This window comes from Haliotis rubra, unplaced genomic scaffold, assembly GCF_003918875.1.
Source record: "Haliotis rubra isolate DU_JTF1 unplaced genomic scaffold, ASM391887v1 Scf170, whole genome shotgun sequence".
Classification (NCBI taxonomy): Eukaryota; Metazoa; Mollusca; class Gastropoda; order Lepetellida; family Haliotidae; genus Haliotis; species Haliotis rubra.
The window spans coordinates 96520-122495 of NW_025765670.1; the positions used below are offsets into that span (position 1 = coordinate 96520).

At 41.6% G+C, this 25976-nt stretch overlaps 3 protein-coding genes across 4 annotated transcripts in view; 1 reads left to right on the forward strand and 2 right to left on the reverse strand.

Annotated features, from left to right (window-relative positions):
- Positions 1–6641, forward strand: part of LOC124272507 — a 16470-nt gene extending 9829 nt beyond the window's left edge. For both annotated transcript variants that reach the window (XM_046707711.1, XM_046707713.1), the window contains 6 exons: positions 111–254; positions 1802–1956; positions 3608–3761; positions 4398–4556; positions 5486–5616; positions 5769–6641. In XM_046707711.1, the coding sequence (XP_046563667.1) occupies positions 111–254; positions 1802–1956; positions 3608–3761; positions 4398–4556; positions 5486–5616; positions 5769–5856 (831 nt within the window). In that variant the 3' untranslated portion in view covers positions 5857–6641. The remainder of the gene's footprint in view (positions 1–110; positions 255–1801; positions 1957–3607; positions 3762–4397; positions 4557–5485; positions 5617–5768) is intronic.
- The window catches only part of LOC124272502 (steroid 17-alpha-hydroxylase/17,20 lyase-like), a 316834-nt gene that overhangs the window by 71869 nt on the left and 218989 nt on the right, over positions 1–25976 (reverse strand). The gene's annotated exons all lie outside the window — the stretch shown is intronic.
- LOC124272510 (type-2 ice-structuring protein-like) lies at positions 12599–16922 on the reverse strand. Its single transcript, XM_046707716.1, has 3 exons — positions 16536–16922; positions 13984–14160; positions 12599–13007 (listed from the first exon to the last, which is right to left on the reverse strand). The coding sequence occupies exons 1-3, from the start codon at positions 16813–16815 to the stop codon at positions 12775–12777; spliced, it is 690 nt and encodes a 229-aa protein (XP_046563672.1). The 5' UTR covers positions 16816–16922; the 3' UTR covers positions 12599–12774.

A 25976-nucleotide genomic window follows, 5' to 3' on the forward strand; every position in this document is an offset into this window, starting at 1 on the left:
ATAATGGTGGACAATATCAGTGACAGGGGATATATTTTCGCTCTAAAGACGCGTAAAGATAATGAAGAGCAGCTGAGATCTTTGTTACTCCTTCTTCCTTATACACACAGGTAAAACCGGTCAACTTTGCCGGGAAGTTAAAGAAATGGTCCAGTTTTGGCTTCCAAGAGCTGTCCGATATTGGTGGTATGGGCATCGGCGGAACCACCTGTGAGGTCATCAACAATCTCGACTATCCTAAAGAGGCGCATGCTGTGAGTATAGTACCTATCATTGGCCCCCAATAAATGCTCGCGGCTTCAAGGCCCAGTGGACTAACGCGTTGTGCGGAGCAGCAGCTAACGCCTGGTACGAATTCACGATTCGCCCGAACGATAAACCGTAGTTCGTCAGTAAGAAACTTCATGTGTTTCAACAAAATTGCTAACTAATTATCGACACTTTGGGCTCTTCTCCCTTTCTTTCTGATCAAACCGAAACGCCATTCAAAGCGACTTTACGGCCATCTCTCTCTCATCACACGTGATGATATCGGTACAAATTAATCCTAAGTTTCACAATATACACAAACAATGTTAATAATTACAGTGTATTTTGTAAATACCTGGACCCGTTCTGGGCCATTAATATACTTTAGGCCCGATTCTAATTACTTTGCATAAATAATTTACCGTTTAATCAATTTTGAGGAAAGGTAAGTAACAAGACAGACAGAAATCTGCAAATCATGGAAACCTCAAAACGAGGCTCTGCCGCTAGAAAGGTTTGGCGGTCTGGTACGGACTTGATATTATTATTATCACATTGTGCGTTTCAGAACTACACTGCATAAGCGTAAAAAACATGGAACAGGTGTAACCAGTGAGCCAGATGAATGTGAATCATTGTACGACCTCATCAAACAGGGGCAGTTACTGACGTCTAGCTAAGATCATGCTGCCTACACCTCTCCATAAAATATAGAAATCGATATTATTAAAGTTTAAAATTAAAATTCACTTGTAAATACCATTTTCTTATGAAACAAGGAACTGAAATCCAGTGTAACCATAGTTGTTTGTGGTTTCTCTTTCTACTTTCACACGAGAATATTCGGATCGGCTGAAAGTAGGTCACTGTCTAAATAGGGTAATGAGACTCATGTTTCGGTTTGAAGCGATGGAGATGATAACGTCAGCGAAGTGTTGATAGCGAATGGGAATGAGAATGGCTTTACACCGCGTTTAGCAATATTCCAGCAATATCACGACGGGGCACGCCAGAAATGGGCTTCACACATTGTACTCACGTGGGGAATCGAACTCTGGTGTTTGGTCTGACGAGCGAGCGTTACAACCACAAGGCTACCCCACCGCCCCTGATCGCGAAAGGGTCAAGAGTAACTATCACAATAAAACGGAGATATTATAAACTAGATAATGAAGGATGGTACGTACATGAGCATTCTACGCGAATTCTTTGTAAACTTGGTAGCTAATATATACTTATACATTAGTGTGCAGGAGTCATTGCATTGCAACATTGTTGGGTTGCCGCCGCTTTTATTAATATTCATGGCGGGGACGCCAGAAGTGGGCTTCACACATTCAAGCCATTTGGGAAATCGAACCCGGGTCTCTGGCGTGACGAGCGAACGCATTACCCACTAGGCTAACCCATCGCCCCTTGTGATGAGATGACGGGATAGAAGTGATCTCCAGTAACTTTCGTTTGTCAGTGGAGGCGCCTAAATGGAAGGTGTGGTCGGGACTAGGTTGCACCCATGATGCGAAGTGATGAAGTATCCTTTTACCCTTCCTAGGTGGCGCAGCGTGTGTGGGTGCAACGTGGTAAAGACATCGCTCCTAACGGCGCCGTCATGAGGACGTCAATTCTAGGGATACACCAGTATTGGGACACTGACGCCGTGGCTGACAACGCCATTGCTATATGTAAGACGACCCATTACGATCCAAGGTAAGTCCACGCGGAGTACAACGTTAACGTGGTAGAGACATCACGTCTAAAAGTGGTAGAGACATAGAAAGGTCGCTTCTAATGGCGCCGTCATGAGGATGTCATATCTAGGGATACACCAGTACTGGGACACTGACGCCGTGGCTGACAATGCCATTGCTATATGTAAGACGACCCATTACCATCCAAGGTAAGTAAGCTCAAGCTTTAACGTGTGCTGTTCCACTGGATTTTAATCCTTGGTCTGAACGTTAAGGTGAACTTGGACCAACAATATTACTCAAGCATACCCGCGAATCATCCTCGATAATCTCCAGGGTATGCGTTACGATCACTCTCCACTATACCCTACTTCGCATTCTCACAGTAGCCAATCAGCTAAGCCGCCGTTACAACCGAGCTTGCCAGTGTCAACACAGATAGCGGTCGCCGTCGCAGTCGCAAAGGTTTGTTCGCAGTGCCACTCAAATTTTGGGGAAGTAATAAAGACAAATTCACAGATCTGAAACTTTAAAAAGAATATATGAAAGAACTCCTTCTACTTCTTTCAGAGTACCTCTGCATCAATTGTGTTGCCAAGTTTAAACGGTTAGATAATGTAAGACGCGAAAGTGAGTAGTGATTGGTACGCTCAACTTCCCAGCGTAGGTACCTGACTGGATAAAGAGCCACCCAAGGGAGGGAATAAAATCATCGCCCCAAGCCGTGGATGCATCCAGGGTATAGTGGAGAGTGATCGTAACGTATACCCTGGAGATTATTGAGGATGACCCGCGAATGAGATTTCAGCTTCAAAATGATTTCAACTTCACTCTCAAGTATGATTGTTCGTGTTGATACCAACATGGGTCAATATGTGTTAACTTATAACATACCCGTAAAGATCCGGGTTAGAATTGGTCTCCAGTAACCCACGCTTGTCGTAAGAGGCGATTAACGTTATCCAGTGGTCAGGCTCGCTGGATTGGTTAACACATGTCATCGGTTCCCATCTGTGTAGATCGATTCGAATGGGTGTGTGGTGGAATGTTTGTGTTGTGAACCGGATTACTTTTCAAAAGGTAGACGATTCTCATCCAAGGCTGTAAAGAAACAAAGGCATTCGTTTTAGAAAGTTGACTCCTGATAGGCTCAGGAAATCAACGCTTCCATGTTACAGATCTGACGGTTCAAGTTTGCATAGGTTGTTTTTTTCGCAGAATGCTTTCGCATCTGAGTTCACTAAGATTGGAAAACCAAACAGAATGGGTGCAATAAAGGTTTAAAACATTCTCTCCAGACTTATGTTAGACTCGCATGTACTTTAGCATTGGGCTTAGGAAAGCCAAGCGACCTAAGGTGGCACACCTCATCATCTCGCGTTGTCTACCTTAGTTCAGTTAGGATCTACTGGTCCGATTCTCCTGGGTTGCAAAGAGTTGGTAAAAGTCTACCAGGTGCATCGTTAATGTATACCTGTGGCGTTATAATAAATTTATTTCATACTTCCAAGTACATTGCAGAATGGTCGCAATCATCACAAATTGAATGAATAATTTCTGGTAGTTTCATAAATAGTTTCAGATTCTTACTGATACTGACATGGTTCCCCAATGCAGAAAGTATTATGTATTGAATGGCAAACTTATAAGTTAAGTTTTGTCTTTATAAGGTGTCAGGCGTCAACTGTCGCCGTGTCCGCAGCCATCAGTATGATGTTGAAGAGAGAACCACAACACCTAAAGAAGAGCGGCAAGTACAACGTTCAGCAGATCATCGAAGACTGCTTCCAGATTGCTTCCAAGTGCCTGGAGACCGATGACGAGGTGAGTGTAGTGAGTGATTGAGCGAGTTTGGGTTGAACGTCGTTTTGAACAGTTAAAGTATTCGGTTGTGTGAAGGCGGATCGAACCTACGATCATTGGGCCCCGTCCCATAGAGCTATCGTGGCGCTTAGATGTTCGTGATTCACCGAAACAGATTTAAGGAAGCTGTAGCGCTACTTTAGGTACAGAGCCCTGCCGACTGCATCTCTGCACTGTGGGGACTGTGGGTAGCCTTATGGTTAAACGTTCGCTCGTCACGCTGAAGACAAGGGTTCGATTCCCCATACGGGTAAAACGCGTGAAGCCCATTTCTGGTGTCCCCCGCCGTGATATTGCTGGAATATTTCTAAAAGCGGCATAAAACTATTCACTCTGCACTAGGAAATGCAGCGCCGAAGATCATCTCCATGCCGTGATACTGACGAATGTTAAAAATGTCATGATGGTTGCGGTCCGATTATGATCCTTGGTCGTAATGTTAAGGTGACTGGTGGAAATTGCGTTTTTTAACTAAGACCAACAATAATACGTATACCCAACGTAATGATAAAAGCAAAACATTTCCTATATTTTGGTTGTTCTCTTTATACGAAAATTATAAACGGTTATGCTAATGAATTATTTATGGCTGTTCAGAAGCAAGTGCTGAAGACGTATCTGGAGTGTGAGAAAATCAAAAACCTGAACCTGGACGAAAGCAGAAAGATCGGCTACACCTACAAGTGTATGGGCTGCGGGTTCTGGGCTCTGAAGCAGAAGGACTTCAGGAAGGCACTGCAGACAATCGTTATGGAGGTAGGTGTAAACTAGGGGTGGTGGTCTTGGACATGTTCGCCGCTGACTTGTGAAACGGGATGCTGTTTCAGTGTTAGATCGGTCCAATTAGTGGATATAGAGCTGTGTGTGGAGAACGTAAGGTTGGAGGTGTGATCACCGTCATACTGACACATGTTAAATTATGGTACTTGTTGTTCTCCTGCCTGGTGTCCGAGGATAAAACGGGGATGTGACTGAATGAGGTAGCAATGTTGAAGTGTATGCTAGTATTTTAGCTAACACTATGTAGGAAAACTGGGTTAAATTATAGCGTAAGCATGGGGGCAGGGGCTTCACGGCATGACACACACAGGCAAACACACATGCACACGCACACGCGTGCATGCGCGTTGATTATCAATTCCACGTTATTGCAGTAGTATTGTAATACTTTGATAAAACTGAGACTGTTGCGCGGTAGAAAGCAACGAACCAACACCTTTAACGCATCTTGTGCGACTGACGGATGCCTCTGTTGGGCGGAGATGTCGACCCAGACCATCATCCCAGTGAAAGTTCAGTGAACTCATGGCGCGCTTTCGTCCGTCGTTAACTTCTGCTTTTTGGACACTGCTCTGAAACATTTTTGTTCTATAGTTACCATGGAAACTAACAAAACTGGAAATGGTTCAACAACATTGTGAGGGGCTGTCGGAAGAACCACCCCACACCTTTCCAGAGAAAATAGCTACAAAAGTAGGCCTAGTACAAATTGCCGATCGGCGGCAGGCTATCAATTTGTATGTTAATTTTACAGATGACATTGTTTCAGTTAGCCAGTTCGTCTTTGAATTTGGGTTTATCCGCCCACTGTTAGACTTTACGTGCAATTCACCAAAATATTTGTGAAAACTCGATCATAGATATTTCACTAATTCACAATGCTCCTTATCATTTCATCCGTAAAGGGAGGAGATGCTGACACCAATGGTGCTGTAGCCGGAGCTCTCCTTGGCTGTAAGTTAGGAATGTCTGCACTTCCGGTGTCATGGGTGTCGAAACTGAAGCACAAAGCCTGGCTGGATGAGAAAATCGAAAAGTAAGTTGTCAGGGACAGCTTCTGTTATCCATTTGATCTTTTTACAAATGTGAACTAGAAACATCGACAGTGATTACAGTTAAAAGATGCTGAATTATTGTATAAAACACGATCATCTCCATGTGTATTCGTATCCTCAAATCATTTTGCAGGTACCTGAAAGTATTGCTGAATATGAAAGGTCAATTACCTGGAGACAACAGCACAGCACAACAACCACCTGTTGCCACAACAAGCTGATTTCTAGTACTTACCCTCGGCTCTCATCTGAGGCCAGTGTTCTGAACGGTACTTCGCATTGTTTATTCCTAAATGTAATACTCATTTAAGTTGAAGGATTTTCCCCCTTTAACTTTATGACGACAGATCGACCGACGAGTCTGTGAGGTTTACCTAGTATTCATCCTAAACTTAGACAGCTTATTAACCTGGGCCAACATTTTCGAAGCTTTCGTAAATGCTATTCATTAACTTACGACTATCTTAGCGCTAAGAGAGCTTCGAAAATCTAGGTCCTGGTGGGGACAGACCGTAGGTAATGTCTCGTACGCCTTCTACATTCCCGTTGTAATTGTAGGTTGATATTATGTATGTGTAACATATTATATATGTTACTTAAGTTATTTTTTTGTTGTGGTTAAAATTTTGATTAGATAATGGATGTATGTTTATCTAGTTAGATTATTGTAATAATTTATGTATTCTTGATGTACACCACGTTCTTTGTTATTTTTTTATCCTTTTGTTATCTTGACGTTGTGATTTCAGGGATGTTGGATAAACTCATTTGCAATTTTTTAATTTTTGTGATCTTTAAATATTTTATTATTTTATACAAGTTCTTCCATGCTGTATGTGTGTGTAAACGGTTTTATATGCCAAAAGTGAATGTCGAAGAGGTGACAACCGCTTTTTATGTTTTTTAATTTTTGTTTAAAACTTATTTTTCGAAGTAAATTATGACAGCTTGGAGTTTTGTCTGTGATACATCACTAGAATATTACAATTAACATGCTTTCTTTGAATCTTGTCTTTGTTGTTCTTTAATATATACATTCAGAGACGACGGGCTAAGATTTATCAGGTTAAATGACTTGAGCAAGTGAGATTGGTTTTACACCGCTTTTAGCAATATACCAGCAATATCTCGGCACGGAACACCAGAAACAGGCTTCACATATAATACCCATGTGGGGAATCAAACCCAGGTCTTCTGCGAAACGTCGACGTCACTATTTGGCTGAAATACTGCCGATGTGACTATAAACTTTAACTCACTCACTCTTCAGCAAAACATTTTCAAATTTGAAACTTCGTTATATTCCTATCGTGGTATTAACGCCTGAGGAAGTATATTTATTTTGGCTGTCTATGAGACCCTGCATGTACGACAGGCGAATATTGGGTCGACAACATATGTCGTGACCTTGAGTTCTCTTTCCTCTGACACAAGAACACACCGAAGTTCAGCATATTTGGATATACGACGCGGTGCACTGACTGACCGCAGTATATTCTCTGCTACACGTCGACATTATCGTCAACATCGTCGACAGCACCATCTTCACCAACATCATACCCATCATCAACTCATATTTATTAACATGGCTGTGGTAGGGTAGCCTAATGGTCAAAGTGTCCGCTCGTGACGCTGAAGACCCAGGTTCAATTCCCCACGTGGGCACCATGTGTGAAGCCCATTTCTGGTGTCCCCCGCCGTGATATTGCTGGAATATTGCTAAAAGCGGCGTAAAACTAAACTCACTCACTTTATGAACATGATTAAAGAGTAACTGATTCACATTTCGTAAATATAAGCACATATTCTCATGGCTTGTCAGCGCATACTCAGGGTCAATCCACAATCCATACACTCGCAACTGGTTTGTTTGAGATTGTAACTATGGATACCGATCCATGTCTCGACAGCACAACAAACAAACAAACAAACAAAGCACACCTCCCTGGTCATCATATCAGTAGTTGCAGCAATTGGAACCATGAACTATAAGGGTTAGTCCAGCCTATTGCTCATGGACACATCGATCTCATATTAAATATCAATGTTAAATATAGCCAATCCCGAGTGCACCGCAACTGAGAATGACGTTTCAGCTTGGCGATTCTTTTTCACTAATTTACCCTTTCCTAGACCAAATTACCTCCATTGTTGTGCTTTCCGACTTAAGGAGAAAATAATTTCTTTCTAATTTGTCCCTCAAACGAAAGAAAAAGCTATTTTCACGTTCCGGGAGTGATGACTGAGGAAGACGTATGGCTTATCGCGCTAACGACCAGGATCGGTTCTTTATGATAAGTCTACAACGCCACAAAGGAGACGGTGACAATGAGTGAAAACCGTTTTCGATTTAGAATAGTGGTTTAAGTGACGTGAACTAAATACACCTAATCGCGCGTATGGGTTCTTAGGAATTAGACCCGTGAAGATCCGGGTTAGAATTGGTCTTCAGTAACCCATGCTTGTCGTAAGAGGCGACCGACGGGATCAGGTGTTCAGACTTGCTGACTTGGTTGACACGTCATCGTATCCCAATTGCGAAGTTCGATGCTGCTCTTGCAGTTGATCACTGGATTATCTGGTCCCGACTCGATTATTTACAGACCACTTAGCTGGAATATCGCTGAGTGCGGCGTTCAACAACAACCTATCTTATGAATGAGGGGCGGGGGGGTAGCCCGGTGGTTAAAGCAATCGCTCGTCATGCCGATGACCCAGGTTCAATTCCTAACATGGGAACAATGACCATTCCTTATGTCGTGACATTGCTGGAATATTGGTAAAAGTGATGTTAAACCAAGCCTGACAAGAACCAATGTGACTTTAGACCAATGAAAAATCGACATTAGATGCATGCCATTATGACTTTAAACCAACCAGAAAACAGATGCAGGCTGTTGAAGCAATTCAAATGAAAAAGCCCGGTCTTAGTTTTTAATTGTGAAACCTCACAACAAGTCTTACCGATAGTACAAGGATGCTATGAGATTGCATGATGCTGTAGGTAAAGTGGAAGTAGGTTTAAAAAGGAAACATCATTGTTTAAGCTGCTTGGCAATTTGTCCGTTCTTGTATTTCATCAAAGCATTAAAAAAAATTCCACAAAATATTAACAGAATTTTCTTAAAATATTGAAAGGATTTAATTAAAATACTAAAAAGATTCCATTAATTATTTACAAAAACCCTGTCCTACAAAACGCCTGACACACAACAGCGTCCAGTTAAGAATGGAATCGAATCAGGACCGTAACATCCAGTGGTCAGTCTCATGATTCCTTATATACGTACCAGTTAGTAGGAATGTGTGAAAATACACCGAGAAGGTGGCTATGAACTAATCTAGAATCGCATATATATATATATGTATATATATAGATATAGATTATAGATGATAGATAGATAGATATCTTAATGCTAAGTGAGCAGACATACGTTCTGTTTTAACATATGGAGCGATCGCGGTAAACATTTTGATAAAATTAAACTTCCCCGTTCCTTTCATGGAAACACAACCCTGTCGGTTATTGATTCCCTTGTCAATTTATGAGGGATGTTTTGTAAACGGTGGAAAAGGTTATTTAACTTAAATTATCCTGGTCTGAAATCCTATAACGTCAAATAAATCTTTGATTAGTTTTGTTTTACAGATTGTTGTATTCTCTGACAGCATTTAATAGGCATTGATTTATTTCGTTGGTAGAAGTATGTTTAGTAGATTTTTCACCAAGATTTGTGGTATATTTGCTGAAGCCTCACGATGTCACTCTAATTAATATCGATTCTTGTGAAGCTTAGTAATACAGAATATTATAACGACTTACAATTCGTGGACAATACTCAGCCAAAATGTTGTTTGACTAGTCGATACATTAATGGCATGTACCCTGTAGAGACAGTTGACGTAATGTTGTTTACTAATTCATAGATGTTATACTGACGCTTTGTGGGTCGGAACAATGACGAATGTTTCATGTTATTCAGCAAAAACAAGTAGGCTTTCATTACTGGGAAAACCAATGATCTTGTAGAGGGATTCATGTGGAGAAAAGCATTATTGATATATATTTGATTATATATTATATATCTTTGAGTGTATCATTAGCGACATGTTAAGTGAAAATAAACGAAACATTTCTAAAGCGACAATTTGAGATGCTTGACAAGGTACATCACAATTATCTGCAAATATCAATATTTGTTTGTTTTTTTCTCCATCATATTACACATTTTTATTTTACACGACTAGCATAGTATTTTCGGGGCCTACTGTAACTTTGAATCACACCATTTTGTACCCTCGCACGACTAGCATAGTATTTTCGGGGCCTATTGTAACCTTGAATCACGCCATTTTGTACCCTCGCACGACTAGCATAGTATTTTCGGGGCCTATTGTAACCTTGAATCACGCCATTTTGTACCCTCGCACGACTAGCATAGTATTTTCGGGGCCTATTGTAACCTTGAATCACGCCATTTTGTACCCTCGCACGACTAGCATAGTATTTTCTGGGGCCTAGTATTTTCGGGGCCTATTGTAACCTTGAACCACACCATTTTGTACCCTTGCACGACTAGCATAGTATTTTCGGGGCCTATTGTAACCTTGAACCACACCATTTTGTACCCTTGCACGACTAGCATAGTATTTTCGGGGCCTATTGTAACCTTGAATCACACCATTTTGTACCCTCGCACGACTAGCATAGTATTTTCGGGGCCTATTGTAACCTTGAATCACGCCATTTTGTACCCTTGCGACTAGCATAGTACTAGCATTTTCGGGGCCTATTGTAACCTTGAACCACACCATTTTGTACCCTCGCACGACTAGCATAGTATTTTCGGGGCCTATTGTAACTTTGAACCACGCCATTTTGTACCCTTGCACGACTATCATAGTATTTTCGGGGCCTATTGTAACCTTGAACCACACCATTTTGTACCCTTGCACGACTAGCATAGTATTTTCGGGGCCTACTTTAACTTTGAACCAAGCCATTTTGTACCCTTGCACGACTAGCATAGTATTTTCGGGGCCTATTGTAACCTTGAACCACACCATTTTGTACCCTTGCACGACTAGCATAGTATTTTCGGGGCCTATTGTAACCTTGAATCACACCATTTTGTACCCTTGCACGACTAGCATAGTATTTTCGGGGCCTATTGTAACCTTGAACCACGCCATTTTGTATCCTCGCACGACTAGCATAGTATTTTCGGGGCCTATTGTAACCTTAAACCACGCCATTTTGTACCCTCTCACGACTAGCATCGTATGTTTAAGACCTATTCTAGCCTTGAATCACGCCATTGTGTACCCTCTCACGACTAGCATCGTATGTTTAAGATCTATTCTAGCCTTGAATCACGCCATTGTGTACCCTCTCACGACTAGCATCGTATGTTTAAGACCTATTCTAGCCTTGAATCACGCCATTTTGTACCCTCGCACAACATATGGACGGTGATCATAAATAATTGAAGATCGGAACCAAACTTTACGCTGTACTAGCATCGTATGTTTAAGACCTATTCTAGCCTTGAATCACGCCATTGTGTACCCTCTCACGACTAGCATCGTATGTTTAAGACCTATTCTAGCCTTGAATCACGCCATTTTGTACCCTCGCACGAAAAACATATGGACGGTGATCCTAAAAAATAGAAAATCGGAACCAAACTTTACGCTGTACCTCTTCTTTGGACAAAGAAGGGCCGTGGGATAGCCTTGTGGTTGAAACGTTCGCCCGTCACGCCGAAGACCCGGGTTCGAATCCCCACATGTGTATAATGTGTGAAGCCCATTTCTGGTGTAAACTGGCGTGATATTGCTGGAATGTTGCTGAAAGCGGTGTAAAACTTAACTCCGTCAATTCATCACTTTGGACAAACAAGTTGTTTTGCAATTTGAAAACATTTACCCAATACAATTATATTGGTTGAATACAGGGTCTAGGTTCCACTTTGCCAATTGTTTTAAATCTTGAATATAAAAAATACATTTTCAAAATTTGCACTGAACCCCTCCTTTCAACAACAAACGTGGTCCCTTAATATTTAAACAACACAACTAATTGTTTCAAGTTCTTGGTTGAACAAAAATGGAATGTGTTTATTATAATCGATACTAACTATTCTTGGTTATCGATGATCGACAAGTTACAATTCAACATATTATTGACACAATAAATTAGAAGCAACACAGACGATGATAACTGAACACTCTGCAAGATGGCTACCCATGTTAATACCAGAAAGACTGAGACTGATTAACCACCTTTTTATTATCATCAAAAAATACATTAACAAAACAAGATATGACTCTACTTAAATAAATATCAACCAAGTGATATATTTCATAAAAATATCAATTCAAACTAACAAAACAATGTTTTGTTTTTTTGGGGAAATGATGTAAAATTCCGTATAAAGTGTTCATCTCCGTTCCCTTGATGTAACACTATTCCTACCCCCACCCCCAAAAAAAAATAAAATAAAAATAAATAAATAAATACAACCCCCAAAACAACAACAACAAACAAACAAAAAGAAACACACGAAAAAAAACCCCAGTATTCCTTGTGAGTAAATCCTTTCTGCACCCTGTGTCTATCCCGCTATCTTTCTCTTTACAATATCTCCGTCCTTATGCATGTTTTTCAAACACCCCCAAAAAACCCCCAAAACAAACAAAACAATCTCACTTTAGTCATTCTCAGATGCATTGTCGTATCAAGTGTCTCTCAATAAAACTTGACAAAAAGAAAAAAGAAAAAAAGAAAGACTGAGCAAAGGCATAGAAGTTTGACCATCAGCAGAATCCTTTAACTTACCTGGATGAAGAGGTCCATAAAGCTGATAACAACATAGTTCAAACACTGATTGTCATTTTCATAGGAGCTAATATTCAAATGTACATTCTTATATTTTCATTCAATTTTCAAGTATGTTTTTTCCAAGATTGTATCTTTCAGGAGCTGATACAGAAGAATATGAATGGTCCTAAAACACCAAGTGTGTTCCATCTTTTGTACGTCAGTATATTGCAAAATCCACTCACTAACCCAGGGTAAATAGTATTGTGGTTTCACTGTAAGCGGACTACAGTAATACACTATTAGGCGATAACAGCTAGTTCTGCACCTCACAAATATACCCATATTCTCGATCACATCTGCTGTTTCTAAAACAGGTAGAATTCGTAGACAGCTGCATGCATTTTTGAATGTTCAAGAAATTCGGCTCCGACTGGCACCAAAAGGACCCGTGCTGTGTAAGGTCAACCTGTGATCCGTCAAGCCATTTCCACTGCTGATTGGTGTCGACATGACCCCCAACTGTTCGGCGTTGCGTTATGTCTGTTCCTGCAAGCCAAAGTATATATCTCATATGTATCTCTTTTCGACAACATATATGCAATGGACTTCATTGGTTGCGGTGGGGTGGGTGGGGTTAGCCTAATGGTTAAAGCGTTCGCTCGTCACGCCGACGACCCGGGTTCGATTCCCCACATGGGTACAATGTGTGAAGCCCATTTCTGGTGTCCCCCCGCCGTGATATTGCTTGAATATTGCTAAAAGCAGCGAAAAACTAAACTCACTCACTCGCTCATTGGTTGGGGTCAAAAAAGCTCTGTGTCGAATTAAACCTTCGCTGCAGCGTCGTAACACAGATGTAATGTGTCCCCTTTCAGAATTCCACCAGAGTTAAAATTGGTATTCAGTAACCCTTTTCGTCACAAGAGAAGACAAACAGGATCGGGCGGTCAAGCTCGCTGACTTGGTTGATGCATGTCATCATATTCTAAATGCGTAGATCGGTGACAATGATGTCAATCAGTGGATTGTCTGGTCCAGACTCGATTATTTCCAGAAAACCATCGAAAACCACCGAAAACCGGGAAATTCCAGAGAGTGGTGCCAGATAAAACAATCAAACAAAACACAAAAGAGAATACGATACAGGTGTTCAGGCGCTTAGTCCATCATTCATTCTCATCGTGTCTCACTTTTGTATGCGTTGGCATACAATGAAAGGGAAGTTGGATCTTCACATTGGTGCTGTCGTAGGGCGCAGCATTTTGCACAACCTGGTACAATTTCTTTGGCACTTGGGCGGTGGGGATAGCCTAGTGGTTAAAGCGGTTGCGCGTCATGCCAAAGACCAGAGTTCGATTCCCTACTTGAGCACGATGTGTGAAGCCAAATTCTGGTGTACCCAGCCGTGATATTACTATAATATTGCTAAAACCGTGTAAAATTAAACTCACAAACTTTTGCACTTTTCGATTGTTTACGCTTTTCACTAAAGCCTTTGAATATAAATAAAACAACCACAAACCATGTTCCTGCATGTGATTCACGAGCCTTGTTAGCTTGTCACCAGTTGTCATGGCCATCAAATCTCCGCCATCTTGTTGGCACCTGCTCCTAGCCTGAGCGTTGGGTATTGGTGCATTGTACACCATCACGCATGTGTCTCCCATGAGTCGGTAACCGCATGGACAGATACCTGAAACTATTTCCAACCATTAGTGTTGTATTTCGTAAAGGAACCAGTGAAAATCCGAGTTGGAATTAGTCTTCAGCTCCCCAAGAGCTAACAACTGGCGACTAACCGGATCGGGTGGTCAGGCTTGCTGACTTGGTTCATGCATGTCATCATATCCTAAATTCGTAAATCGATGTTTATGATGCTAGTTACTGGACATATAGCTGGAAAATTGCCGAGGGCGGCGTTTAACAACAAAACAACAAATCAAATATCGTATAGAGGTGAGATTTGTTTGTTTGCTTGTTGTTTAACGCTGCACTCAGCAATATCCCACCTATATGGTGACAGCCTGTATATCATCGTGTCAGGACCAGACAATCCACTGATCAACATCATGGGCCTTGACCACCCAATCCCGTTAGTCGCCTCTAACCACAAGCACGGGTTACTGAAGATCAATTCTCAATCTACGAAACTGAGATGCGATGAGTATGGAGGTGAGAAAGTGCACACAGCAAATACTGCCAGCTTGACAACGAACAATGGTACAATGAGTTACACACGCACATTTACCTCGTGCTTGCTGCATAGCAACATGTAATTCAGTTGTAGAATTGTCGTTATTTCTGTAGATCATTAACCAGACAAACTCATTGTTTCCGACAGCACTATTCCATTAGAACCGTCTATTGATATAACATGGCATGATTCAAAGTCAGTATTGGATTTAATTGTTATTGTCACCGTAACAAAAGTTCATTCTTTATGAAGAACTGACATACTGCTATAGCATTTTATGTTAGAAGGGTAAATCCAGTTTGATTATTAAATAACTATGGAATCCGCGAAGGGACGTTGTCGCGTTGTCGCATTGTCGCCCTCTCAAAAAACAAGTAAAATGAGGCAAAATAAACCAAAACGCGACACGCGACAATGCGACAACGAGACATTTCATCAAAATATCGCGTTGTCGCATTGTCGCGTGTCGCGTTTTAGTGAAAAATTTTAGGCTGTTTTACACATCTTACATAGGGCGACAACGCGACATATTTTGACCTTGAAAATTGTTGCTATGTCTCGTGTCGCCCTTTCGAGGAATAAAAAATTATATTATTCATAACGCGACACGCGACAATGCGACAAATGGGCGCAATGTCGGGCGTCGCGTTTTGGTTAATTTTACCTCATTTTGCTTGTATTTGAGAGGGCGACAAGGCGACAATGCCACAACGCGACAATGTCCCTTCCAGGATTCCATAAATAACAGATACACAGTGCGTCTGTTACAGTTTCTTTTTGATGTGAGCATTATGGCTTATGGACAGAAAACAACTAAGATTTCTTTAATTTTATTTCAAAGAAGATTATGTTATTAGTGTGCACTTCTTTGGGTATCAATATAAAGATGAATAGTTGTAACGATGTTCTTCATTTACTTGTAATCAACCAGTGCACATGGGTTCAGTACAATGGTTTGAACCGACTGACATCTGGTGTGTGTACCGGCGAAAAGAAGTACTGTACATGTGGTATTCAGTGAGAAACAGTGGTGTGCTATATTTAGACTTGTCCTATGACCTTACAGGCATCTCCCGTGATGCTGAGAACAGTATAGAAGTTTCAGGAAAGTGCTACAAGGAGCTTTAACTTATGTCTTAGCGTAGAATTTTCTCGCATCATTTTCTTAGGTATCATGTCATTACATCTCGAGCCACAAGAAGACCCGTGAAGATCCGGGTAAGAATTGATCTTCAGGAACCCATGCTTGTCGTAAGAGGCGACCGACGGGATCGGGTGATCAAGCTCGGTGACCTGGTTGACACATATCATCGTACCCCAGTTGCGTAGGACAAATGCTCATGATGTTGATCACTGGATTGTCTGATCCAGAAAATGTACAGACCACGGCCATATAGCTGGAATATTGCTGACTGCGGCGTAAAACTAAACTCACTCCTTCACTCATAGTACCCTACTGGGTACAACCAACCAACCAACTTTTTGTGTGATCTCTCTATACCCAGGACACTCTCTGGGTAGCCCTTGCCTCCAACTTGGATTAATGTTGCCGAGAGGTGAGTATTACCATCTCTATCTTTATTGCTATAGTCATTGCTCTTGAGTTTTATTATATTTGAATTTGTACTGCCACTCTATTTACTGCGGTATTGATTTCTGAACTTTTATTCCATAACTTTAATTTTAGAAATACAATAATTTATTGGTTAATTACATCACATAGCTTTGTTTTGGCCTCAATTCTAGCCCTTTCACCGACTGATTACCGGTTAACAGGTAACAAAAGTCCATATAAATTGTCCTTACTTGTTTGCATTTGAATATCTTTGGACAGTCGCAACAGCCCCCCTTGAGTATTTCCTTCCATACCAGCAACTTACCTTTCTTGAAGAACGTTTTCATTCCGGTCGAGTTATCATACAGCGATGACGAGTGTGAGATATGTCTATAACACGCTCCAGAGTAGAATGAAAAACTACAGCAAGTTTCATCTTTAAAACAAAGTCCTGCACAGTCAACAAATGTGTCGTAGGCCAATTCCCGAATCCACTCGTTCCCAACTTTATCCTCTAATTCTTCCGCCCTTGTGAAGTGACTCACCACGGTATGACTGTAGGTGTACTGAAGACAGAAGGAAACTAGTAGGGTAAGCCCATACATCTCAGAATGTCACAAGTTTAACCCGACGTTGTTGCCCACAGAACTTTACAGTGTGGTGTACATGCCGCTTTGAGTGTGACTGCAGCTTTGAGTGTGCATGAAAGCACGGGTGTGGTTGGACTATCGACTGTTATTTCTGTTGCGTGAAGTTATAATGAATCCATGTCAAGGCAGTTAGGGATTTAAAGAAATTCAATTAGTCCCGAGCTACATGTCCCTGTTGTTATTGGCAACGAAATATATCAATTGATTGGGTAGGGTTACTTCCATCACTTTATTTTATCTTAAACCAAACATTTTTTTCAACGATCTATCGATTCTGTTAAATAAAGTCAGTGTAACCTATGAAGGACCTATCCAAGCCTTGAATCTCACCATTTTGTACCCTCGCACGACCAGCATAGTATTTTCGGGGCCTTTGTAATCTTGAACCACGCCATGTTTTACCATCTCCCGATTAATATAGTGTGCTTAGGACCTATTCTAGCCTTGAATCACGCCAATTTGGACCCTCGCACGACTAGCATAATGTGTTTTGCCCTTATATAACCTTGAACCTACGCCATGTTGTACTCTCTCACGACTATCATAGTGTGCTCAGGACCTATTCTACCCCTGATTCACAGGGGCGTGTCACGCTTAGAAACAGCGTTAGAAAGACATATAGGTATACTGAAAGCCATTAAAAACGCAATTGGTATTTGTTGTCCTGAAACTTACAAAAGTTCTATTGAAGATTTTTTCCTGCGATACAGAGGATGTAGGGATAAAAGACTGTTATTCTGGCCCATTTCGAGTGCGAGTCCCGGAGCATTTCTCTCACATGAACTTTAATACTTAAACCTGAACCTTTGACATTTCTCGTAAACACAACCACATTCATGAAACACGTTGTGCACATGCATTACCTGCACCCAGCCCTGTAAAAGCACAAGGAATTGTGGAACTCAATCACTTTGAGAAAATGCCACACTTGACACAAGACGAAAGGAATCAGGTTATCAGTATGGTCAGCCAAGGTGCTTCAGATGTGATGATTGCCAGGCACTTTAATGTGCATCCATCCACTGTAAGTCGACTCTGACAACGTTTTCGGGCTACCGGAAGTGTTGCTGATCGTCCGCGGCCTGGTGCACCACCTGTGATAACAGCTCTACAAAACCGCAATATCCGAGTTTCACACTTGCGAAATCGGTTCCAAACAGCTGATGATTAGGCAAGGAGGACAATTGGGACAAGTCAACGTCATTTCAGCGCCCAAAAGGTGCAAGGACGCCTTGCTGCCTTCACTTTCCGGTGTCGTCATCCGTACCGTGGTCCAACCTTATTGCATCGCCACAGACTTGCCAGACAGCGATGGGCAGCAAATGGGGCCAATCTTGGCAACAGGACATGGCCAGATGTAATTTTTTCAGATGAATCCAGGTTTAACTTATCCTTTGCAGATGGACATCAACAGATTTATCGACGTAAAGGAAAAAGACTTGCGCCAAACTGTGTCCTTGAACATGATCGTTTTGGAGGGGGTGGTGTCATGATCAGACCACAGACCATCAGAGGCTACAGACCATCCAACAGCTGTTCCTGAGAAATGTGTGTCTTTCAATGCCCCAAAGAGTGCGAGCATGGCTTGCAGCGCACGGTGGACACACACGATATTGACTGCAAGTGACCCCGCCTTTGTGTGATGTCATTGTTGCGTCACTGATGTTGTTGTTGACTGGACATTTTCAGATGAAAGTATTCACAGATGTTCACTTAAAACATATCTGCCAGTTAGGTTTATATATGTTGAAATTAGTGTGAGTAAAGAAAGTATGAATGTCAAATTGCATTTTTAATGGCTTTCAGTATATATAGACCCTATCCTAGTACTATATAAAAGGAAAGGTATGTAACGACGGAACCACCCCCTCCTCAAAGTTAGATTTCACCACGTAAACTATTTTTAAGACCCCCGTCGAGGCCTATGGAGCTAAAGCTAGATGATTTCCATACAAAATGAGCTATAAATGGTCACAATCGGATCATTATTTTCAAAAGTTATACGCCACGACTCACCGAAAACAGCTACCTCCGCAATTCCAAGCCAAAATCATGGATCACCCAGGACAGCGAAAACTCACCTTTTAAATTCGTTTATTAATTCCAGCCACGTTGACAGCACATATGTAGGGCTAGAATCCGCTGTCTTTCTCTTTTCAATATCTCCGTCTTTCTGCACGTTTTCAAACAAACCCAAAACAACTCACTTTAGTCACTCTCAAATGAATTGTCGTATCAAGTGTCTCTCAATAAAAAAGGAAAAAGAAAGACTTGGCAAAGGCATAGAAGTTTGACCATCAGCAGAATCCTTTAACTTACCTGGATGAAGAGGTCCATAAAGCTGATAACAACATAGTTCAAACACTGATTGTCATTTTCATAGGAGCTAGTATTCACATTTAGCCTAATGGTTAAAGCGTTTGCTCGTCACGCCGACGACCCGGGTTCGATTCCTCATATGGGTACAATGTGTGAAGTCTATTTCTGGTGTCCCCCGCCGTGATATTGCTGGAATATTGCTAAAAGTGGCGTAAAACTAAACTCACTCACTCATTGGTTGGGGTCAAAAAGCTCTGTGTCGAATTAAACCTTCGCTGCAGCGTCGTAACACAGATGTAATGTGTCCCCTTTCAGAATTTCACCAGAGTTAGAATTGGTCTTCAGTAACCCTTTTTGTCACAAGAGAAGACAAACAGGATGGGGCGGTCAGGCTCGCTGACTTGGTTGATGCATGTCATCATATTCTAAATGCGTAGATCGGTGACGATGATGTCAATCAGTGGATTGTCTGGTCCAGACTCGATTATTTCAAGAAAACCATCGAAAACCACCGAAAACCGGGAAATTCCAGAGAGCGGTGCCAGATAAAACAATCAAACAAAACACAAAAGAGAATAAGATACAGGTGTTCAGGCGCTTAGTCCATCATTCGTGCTCATCGTGTCTCACTTTTGTATACGTGAAAGGGAATAGTTAGATCTTCACATTGGTGCTGTCGTAGGGTGCAGCATTTTGCACAACCTGGTACAATTTCTTTGGCACTTGGGCGGTGGGGGTAGCCTAGTGGTTAAAGCGGTTGCGCGTCACGCCAAAGACCAGGGTTCGATTCCCTACGTGAGCACGATGTGTGAAGCCCAATTCTTGTGTACCCATCCATGATATTACTTTAATATTGCTAAAACTTTGTAAAACTAAACTCACTCACTTTTGCACTTTTCGATTGTTTACGCTTTTCGCTAAAGTGTTTGAATATATAACAACCACAAACCATGTTCCTGCATGTGATTCACGAGCCTTGTTAGCTTGTCACCAGTTGTCATGGCCATCAAATCTCCGCCATCTTGTTGGCACCTGCTCCTTGCTCGAGCGTTGGGTATTGGTGTATTGTACACCATCACGCATGTGTCTCCCATGAGTCGGTAACCGCATGGACAGATACCTGAAACTATTTGAAACTTCAGTCATTAGTGTTATATTTCGTACACGGACCAGTGAAAATTTGGGTTAGAATTAGTGGTGTACACAAACCTTAAGCGCGGCTCTGCATGAAAGCACAGGTGTGGCCTGACTATTGACTGGTGTATTAGTTTCTGATGCGTGAAATTACGCAGTCTTAACTGATAATGATTCCATGTCAAGGCAGTTAGTGATTTCAGAATTTCAATTGATCCCGAGCTGCCTGTCCCTGTTGTTATTGGCAACGAAATAGATCAATTGATCGGTAGGGATCATTATATTTGTTCTTAAACCAAAACAACGATCTATCGATTCTACTAAATAAAGTCAGTGTAACCTATTCAGGACCTATCAAGCTTTGAATCTCGCCATTTTGTACCCTTTGCACGACCAGCATAGTATTTCGTGGCCTTTGTAATCTTGAACCACGCCATGTTTTAACATCTCCCGATTAATATGGTGTGCTTAGGACCTATTCTAGCCTTAAATCACTCCAATTTGGACCCTCGCACGACTAGCATAATGTGTTTTGCCCTTATATAACCTTGAACCTACGCCATGTTGTACTCTCTCACGACTATCATAGTGTGCTCAGGACCTATTCTACCCCTGATTCACAGGGGCGTGTCACGCTTAGAAACAGCGTTAGAAAGACATATAGGTATACTGAAAGCCATTAAAAACGCAATTGGTATTTGTTGTCCTGAAACTTACAAAAGTTCTATTGAAGATTTTTTCCTGCGATACAGAGGATGTAGGGATAAAAGACTGTTATTCTGGCCCATTTCCTGGAGTGCGAGTCCCGGAGCATTTCTCTCACATGAACTTTAATACTTAAACCTGAACCTTTGACATTTCTCGTAAACACAACCACATTCATGAAACACGTTGTGCACATGCATTACCTGCACCCAGCCCTGTAAAAGCACAAGGAATTGTGGAACTCAATCACTTTGAGAAAATGCCACACTTGACACAAGACGAAAGGAATCAGGTTATCAGTATGGTCAGCCAAGGTGCTTCAGATGTGATGATTGCCAGGCACTTTAATGTGCATCCATCCACTGTAAGTCGACTCTGACAACGTTTTCGGGCTACCGGAAGTGTTGCTGATCGTCCGCGGCCTGGTGCACCACCTGTGATAACAGCTCTACAAAACCGCGCAATATCCGAGTTTCACACTTGCGAAATCGGTTCCAAACAGCTGATGATTAGGCAAGGAGGACAATTGGGACAAGTCAACGTCATTTCAGCGCCCAAAAGGTGCAAGGACGCCTTGCTGCCTTCACTTTCCGGTGTCGTCATCCGTACCGTGGTCCAACCTTATTGCATCGCCACAGACTTGCCAGACAGCGATGGGCAGCAAATGGGGCCAATCTTGGCAACAGGACATGGCCAGATGTAATTTTTTCAGATGAATCCAGGTTTAACTTATCCTTTGCAGATGGACATCAACAGATTTATCGACGTAAAGGAAAAAGACTTGCGCCAAACTGTGTCCTTGAACATGATCGTTTTGGAGGGGGTGGTGTCATGATCAGACCACAGACCATCAGAGGCTACAGACCATCCAACAGCTGTTCCTGAGAAATGTGTGTCTTTCAATGCCCCAAAGAGTGCGAGCATGGCTTGCAGCGCACGGTGGACACACACGATATTGACTGCAAGTGACCCCCGCCTTTGTGTGATGTCATTGTTGCGTCACTGATGTTGTTGTTGACTGGACATTTTCAGATGAAAGTATTCACAGATGTTCACTTAAAACATATCTGCCAGTTAGGTTTATATATGTTGAAATTAGTGTGAGTAAAGAAAGTATGAATGTCAAATTGCATTTTTAATGGCTTTCAGTATATATAGACCCTATCCTAGTACTATATAAAAGGAAAGGTATGTAACGACGGAACCACCCCCTCCTCAAAGTTAGATTTCACCACGTAAACTATTTTTAAGACCCCCGTCGAGGCCTATGGAGCTAAAGCTAGATGATTTCCATACAAAATGAGCTATAAATGGTCACAATCGGATCATTATTTTCAAAAGTTATACGCCACGACTCACCGAAAACAGCTACCTCCGCAATTCCAAGCCAAAATCATGGATCACCCAGGACAGCGAAAACTCACCTTTTAAATTCGTTTATTAATTCCAGCCACGTTGACAGCACATATGTAGGGCTAGAATCCCGCTGTCTTTCTCTTTTCAATATCTCCGTCTTTCTGCACGTTTTTCAAACAAACCCAAAACAACTCACTTTAGTCACTCTCAAATGAATTGTCGTATCAAGTGTCTCTCAATAAAAAAGGAAAAAGAAAGACTTGGCAAAGGCATAGAAGTTTGACCATCAGCAGAATCCTTTAACTTACCTGGATGAAGAGGTCCATAAAGCTGATAACAACATAGTTCAAACACTGATTGTCATTTTCATAGGAGCTAGTATTCACATTTAGCCTAGTGGTTAAAGCGTTTGCTCGTCACGCCGACGACCCGGGTTCGATTCCTCATATGGGTACAATGTGTGAAGTCTATTTCTGGTGTCCCCGCCGTGATATTGCTGGAATATTGCTAAAAGTGGCGTAAAACTATACTCACTCACTCACTCTTTGGTTGGGGTAAAAAAGCTCTGTATCGAATTAAACCTTCGCTGCAGCGTCGTAACACAGATGTAATGTGTCCCCTTTCAGAATTCCACCACAGTTAGAATTGGTCTTCAGTAACCCTCTTTGTCACAAGAGAAGACTAACAGGAGCGGGCAATCAAGCTCGCTGACTTGGTTGATGCATGTCATCGTATTCTAAATGCGTAGATCGGTGACAATGATGTGAATCAGTGGATTGTCTGGTCCAGACTCGATTATTTCCAGAAAACCATCGAAAACCACCGAAAACCGTGACATTCCAGAGAGTGGTGCCAGATAAAACAATCAAAAACACACAAGAGAATAAGATACAGGTGTTCAGGCGCTTAGTCCATCATTCATGCTCATCGTGTCTCACTTTTGTATACGTAGGCATACAATGAAAGGGAATAGTTAGATCTTCACATTGGTGCTGTCGTAGGGTGCAGCATTTTGCACAACCTGGTACAATTTCTTTGGCACTTGGGCGGTGGGGGTAGCCTAGTGGTTAAAGCGGTTGCGCGTCATGCCAAAGACCAGGGTTCGATTCCCTACTTGAGCACGATGTGTGAAGCCAACTTCCGGTGTACCCATCCATGATATTACTTTAATATTGCTAAAACCTTGTAAAACTAAACTCACTCACTTTTGCACTTTTCGATTGTTTACGCTTTTCGCTAAAGTGTTTAAATATAAAACAACCACAAACCATGTTCCTGCATGTGATTCACGAGCCTTGTTAGCTTGTCACCAGTTGTCATGGCCATCAAATCTCCGCCATCCTGTTGGCACCTGCTCCTTGCTCGAGCGTTGGGTATTGGTGTATTGTACACCATCACGCATGTGTCTCCCATGCGTCGGTAACCGCATGGACAGATACCTGAAACTATTTGAAACTTCAGTCATTAGTGTTATATTTCGTACAGGGACCAGTGAAAATTTGGGTTAGAATTAGTGGTGTTCACGCAGCCTTAAGCGCGGCTCTGCATGAAAGCACAGGTGTGGCCTGACTATTGACTGGTGTATTAGTTTCTGTTGCGTGAAATTACGCAGTCTTAACTGATAATGATTCCATGTCAAGGCAGTTAGTGATTTCAGAATTTCAATTGATCCCGAGCTGCCTGTCCCTGTTGTTATTGGCAACGAAATAGATCAATTGATCGGTTAGGATCATTATATTTTTCTTAAACCAAACGATCTATCGATTCTACTAAATAAAGTCAGTGTAACCTATTCAGGACCTATCCAAGCTTTGAATCTCGCCATTTTGTACCCTTTGCACAGTAATTTCGTGGCCTTTGTAATCTTGAACCAAGCCTTTTTTAACATCTCACGATTAATATAGTGTGCTTTGGACGTATTCTAGCCTTAAATCACTCCATTTTGAACCCTCGCACGAATGGCATACAAGATTGTGTACCCTCTCACGACTAGCATACTGAGGTCATGACCTATTCTAGCTTTAAATCCCGCCATTTTGTACCCTCATACGACAAACATAATGTGCTTAGAAGCTAATGTAACCTTGAAGCACAAGATTTTGTACCCTCTCACGACTAGCACACTGAGGTCAGGGCCTATTCTAGCCTTAAATCACGCCATTTCGTACCCTCGCACGGCAAGCATAATGTGCTGAGGACTTAATGTAACATTGAACCATGACATTTTGTACCTTCTCATGACTAGCTTAGTACGCTTGAGGCGCTTTCTAACTTTGAACCACACTATTTTGTAGCCTCTTAAGACTAACACAGTATGCTCGGGGATTATTCAAACCGTAGCATGGTACGTATCTCACTGATCTAGCCCTATGGTCTGGTCACATGCATGGAGATCCGGACTCGCTGACTTGGTTGACACTTGTCATCGTATCCCAATTGCGTAGATCGATGCTCATGCTGTTGATCACTGGATTGTCTGGTCCAGACTCGATTATATACAGACCGCCGCCATATAGCTGGAATATTGCTGAGTGCGGCGTAAAACTAAACTCACTCACTCAATCGTGATATCGCCATAATAAACGCTCTCAGTAACAACAGAAACGTATGACTTCATGGGCAACTAGGATGTTTTCATTCAGGACACGGGGCGGTGGGGTAGCCTGGTGGTTAAAGCGTCCGCTCGTCACGCGGAAGACCCGGGTTCACAATGTGTGAAGCCCATTACTGGTGTCCCCAGCCGTGCTATTGCTGGATTATTGCTTAAAGCGGCGTAAAACCATACTCACTCACTCATTCAGAACACATTTCATATAAAAAATCAGGGATCGACACTGAGAATATATGTTTATTACGAATACAAGATCTTGCATGTAACTGCAGTACATTTCCGTTCATCTGAACACGTTTTCACATGAAATCTGTCCAAGTAAAATAATACTATGTAATCCGATGTACATGTTTTCTATGATTCCATTTCAGCAAGATCATATTAAAATATTAATTTGTGATATCTGTTTCTTTAAGATTTAGTAATGTGAAATAAAATAGAGGATGCATTTGAAATATCAACAAGTTAACATATGTGAGCAAGACTTATTAATAACCCCGACGATGACTAAAAACAACCCCACATCTTTATCAATTTTGCAGTGCACATTCCTGTAAACAAACAGGTCATCACCCAAATCTGAAAACGATCCATTAATTGACTGCAAAGTTACTAGTTTAACAAACATAGGGCCTTTTTCCGAGTTCAAGAAATGTAACTTGTAATATTCTAGATACATTTTTAAAAAAACCCAATGCGCTGCACCTCTCCTACAGGTATGGACGGTGGTCCTAAAAAATAGAAACTCGGAAGCGAATTTCCAAATAAAATCTCTAGTTCATCTAAATAATATTGAAAGCCTTACATTTGGCATTTCTATATTTAAAGACAACGTCAAGGAGATATGCGACCTGGAAATATATGTATTTGCTCCATAGTAGTCATCAAATGTATCATTAATATACATTTAATACAACTGTAACGTAAAATAATGTCAAACGTAACTGCTTCAGTTTTTCAGTTTTTGCCATTTTTATAACACTGCCAATAC

Bases quoted from the DNA above. Each gene is read 5' to 3' on its own strand.
- LOC124272510 (XM_046707716.1), bottom strand. From the start codon at position 16,815: ATGTATGGGCTTACCCTACTAGTTTCCTTCTGTCTTCAGTACACCTAC. The intron at 14,161-16,535 runs GTAAGTTGCTGG...GGTTGGAAATAG, and splicing joins GAAAACGTTCTTCAAGAAAG to TTTCAGGTATCTGTCCATGC. The intron at 13,008-13,983 runs GTTTGTGGTTGT...TTTGGCTTGCAG, and splicing joins GAATCACATGCAGGAACATG to GAACAGACATAACGCAACGC.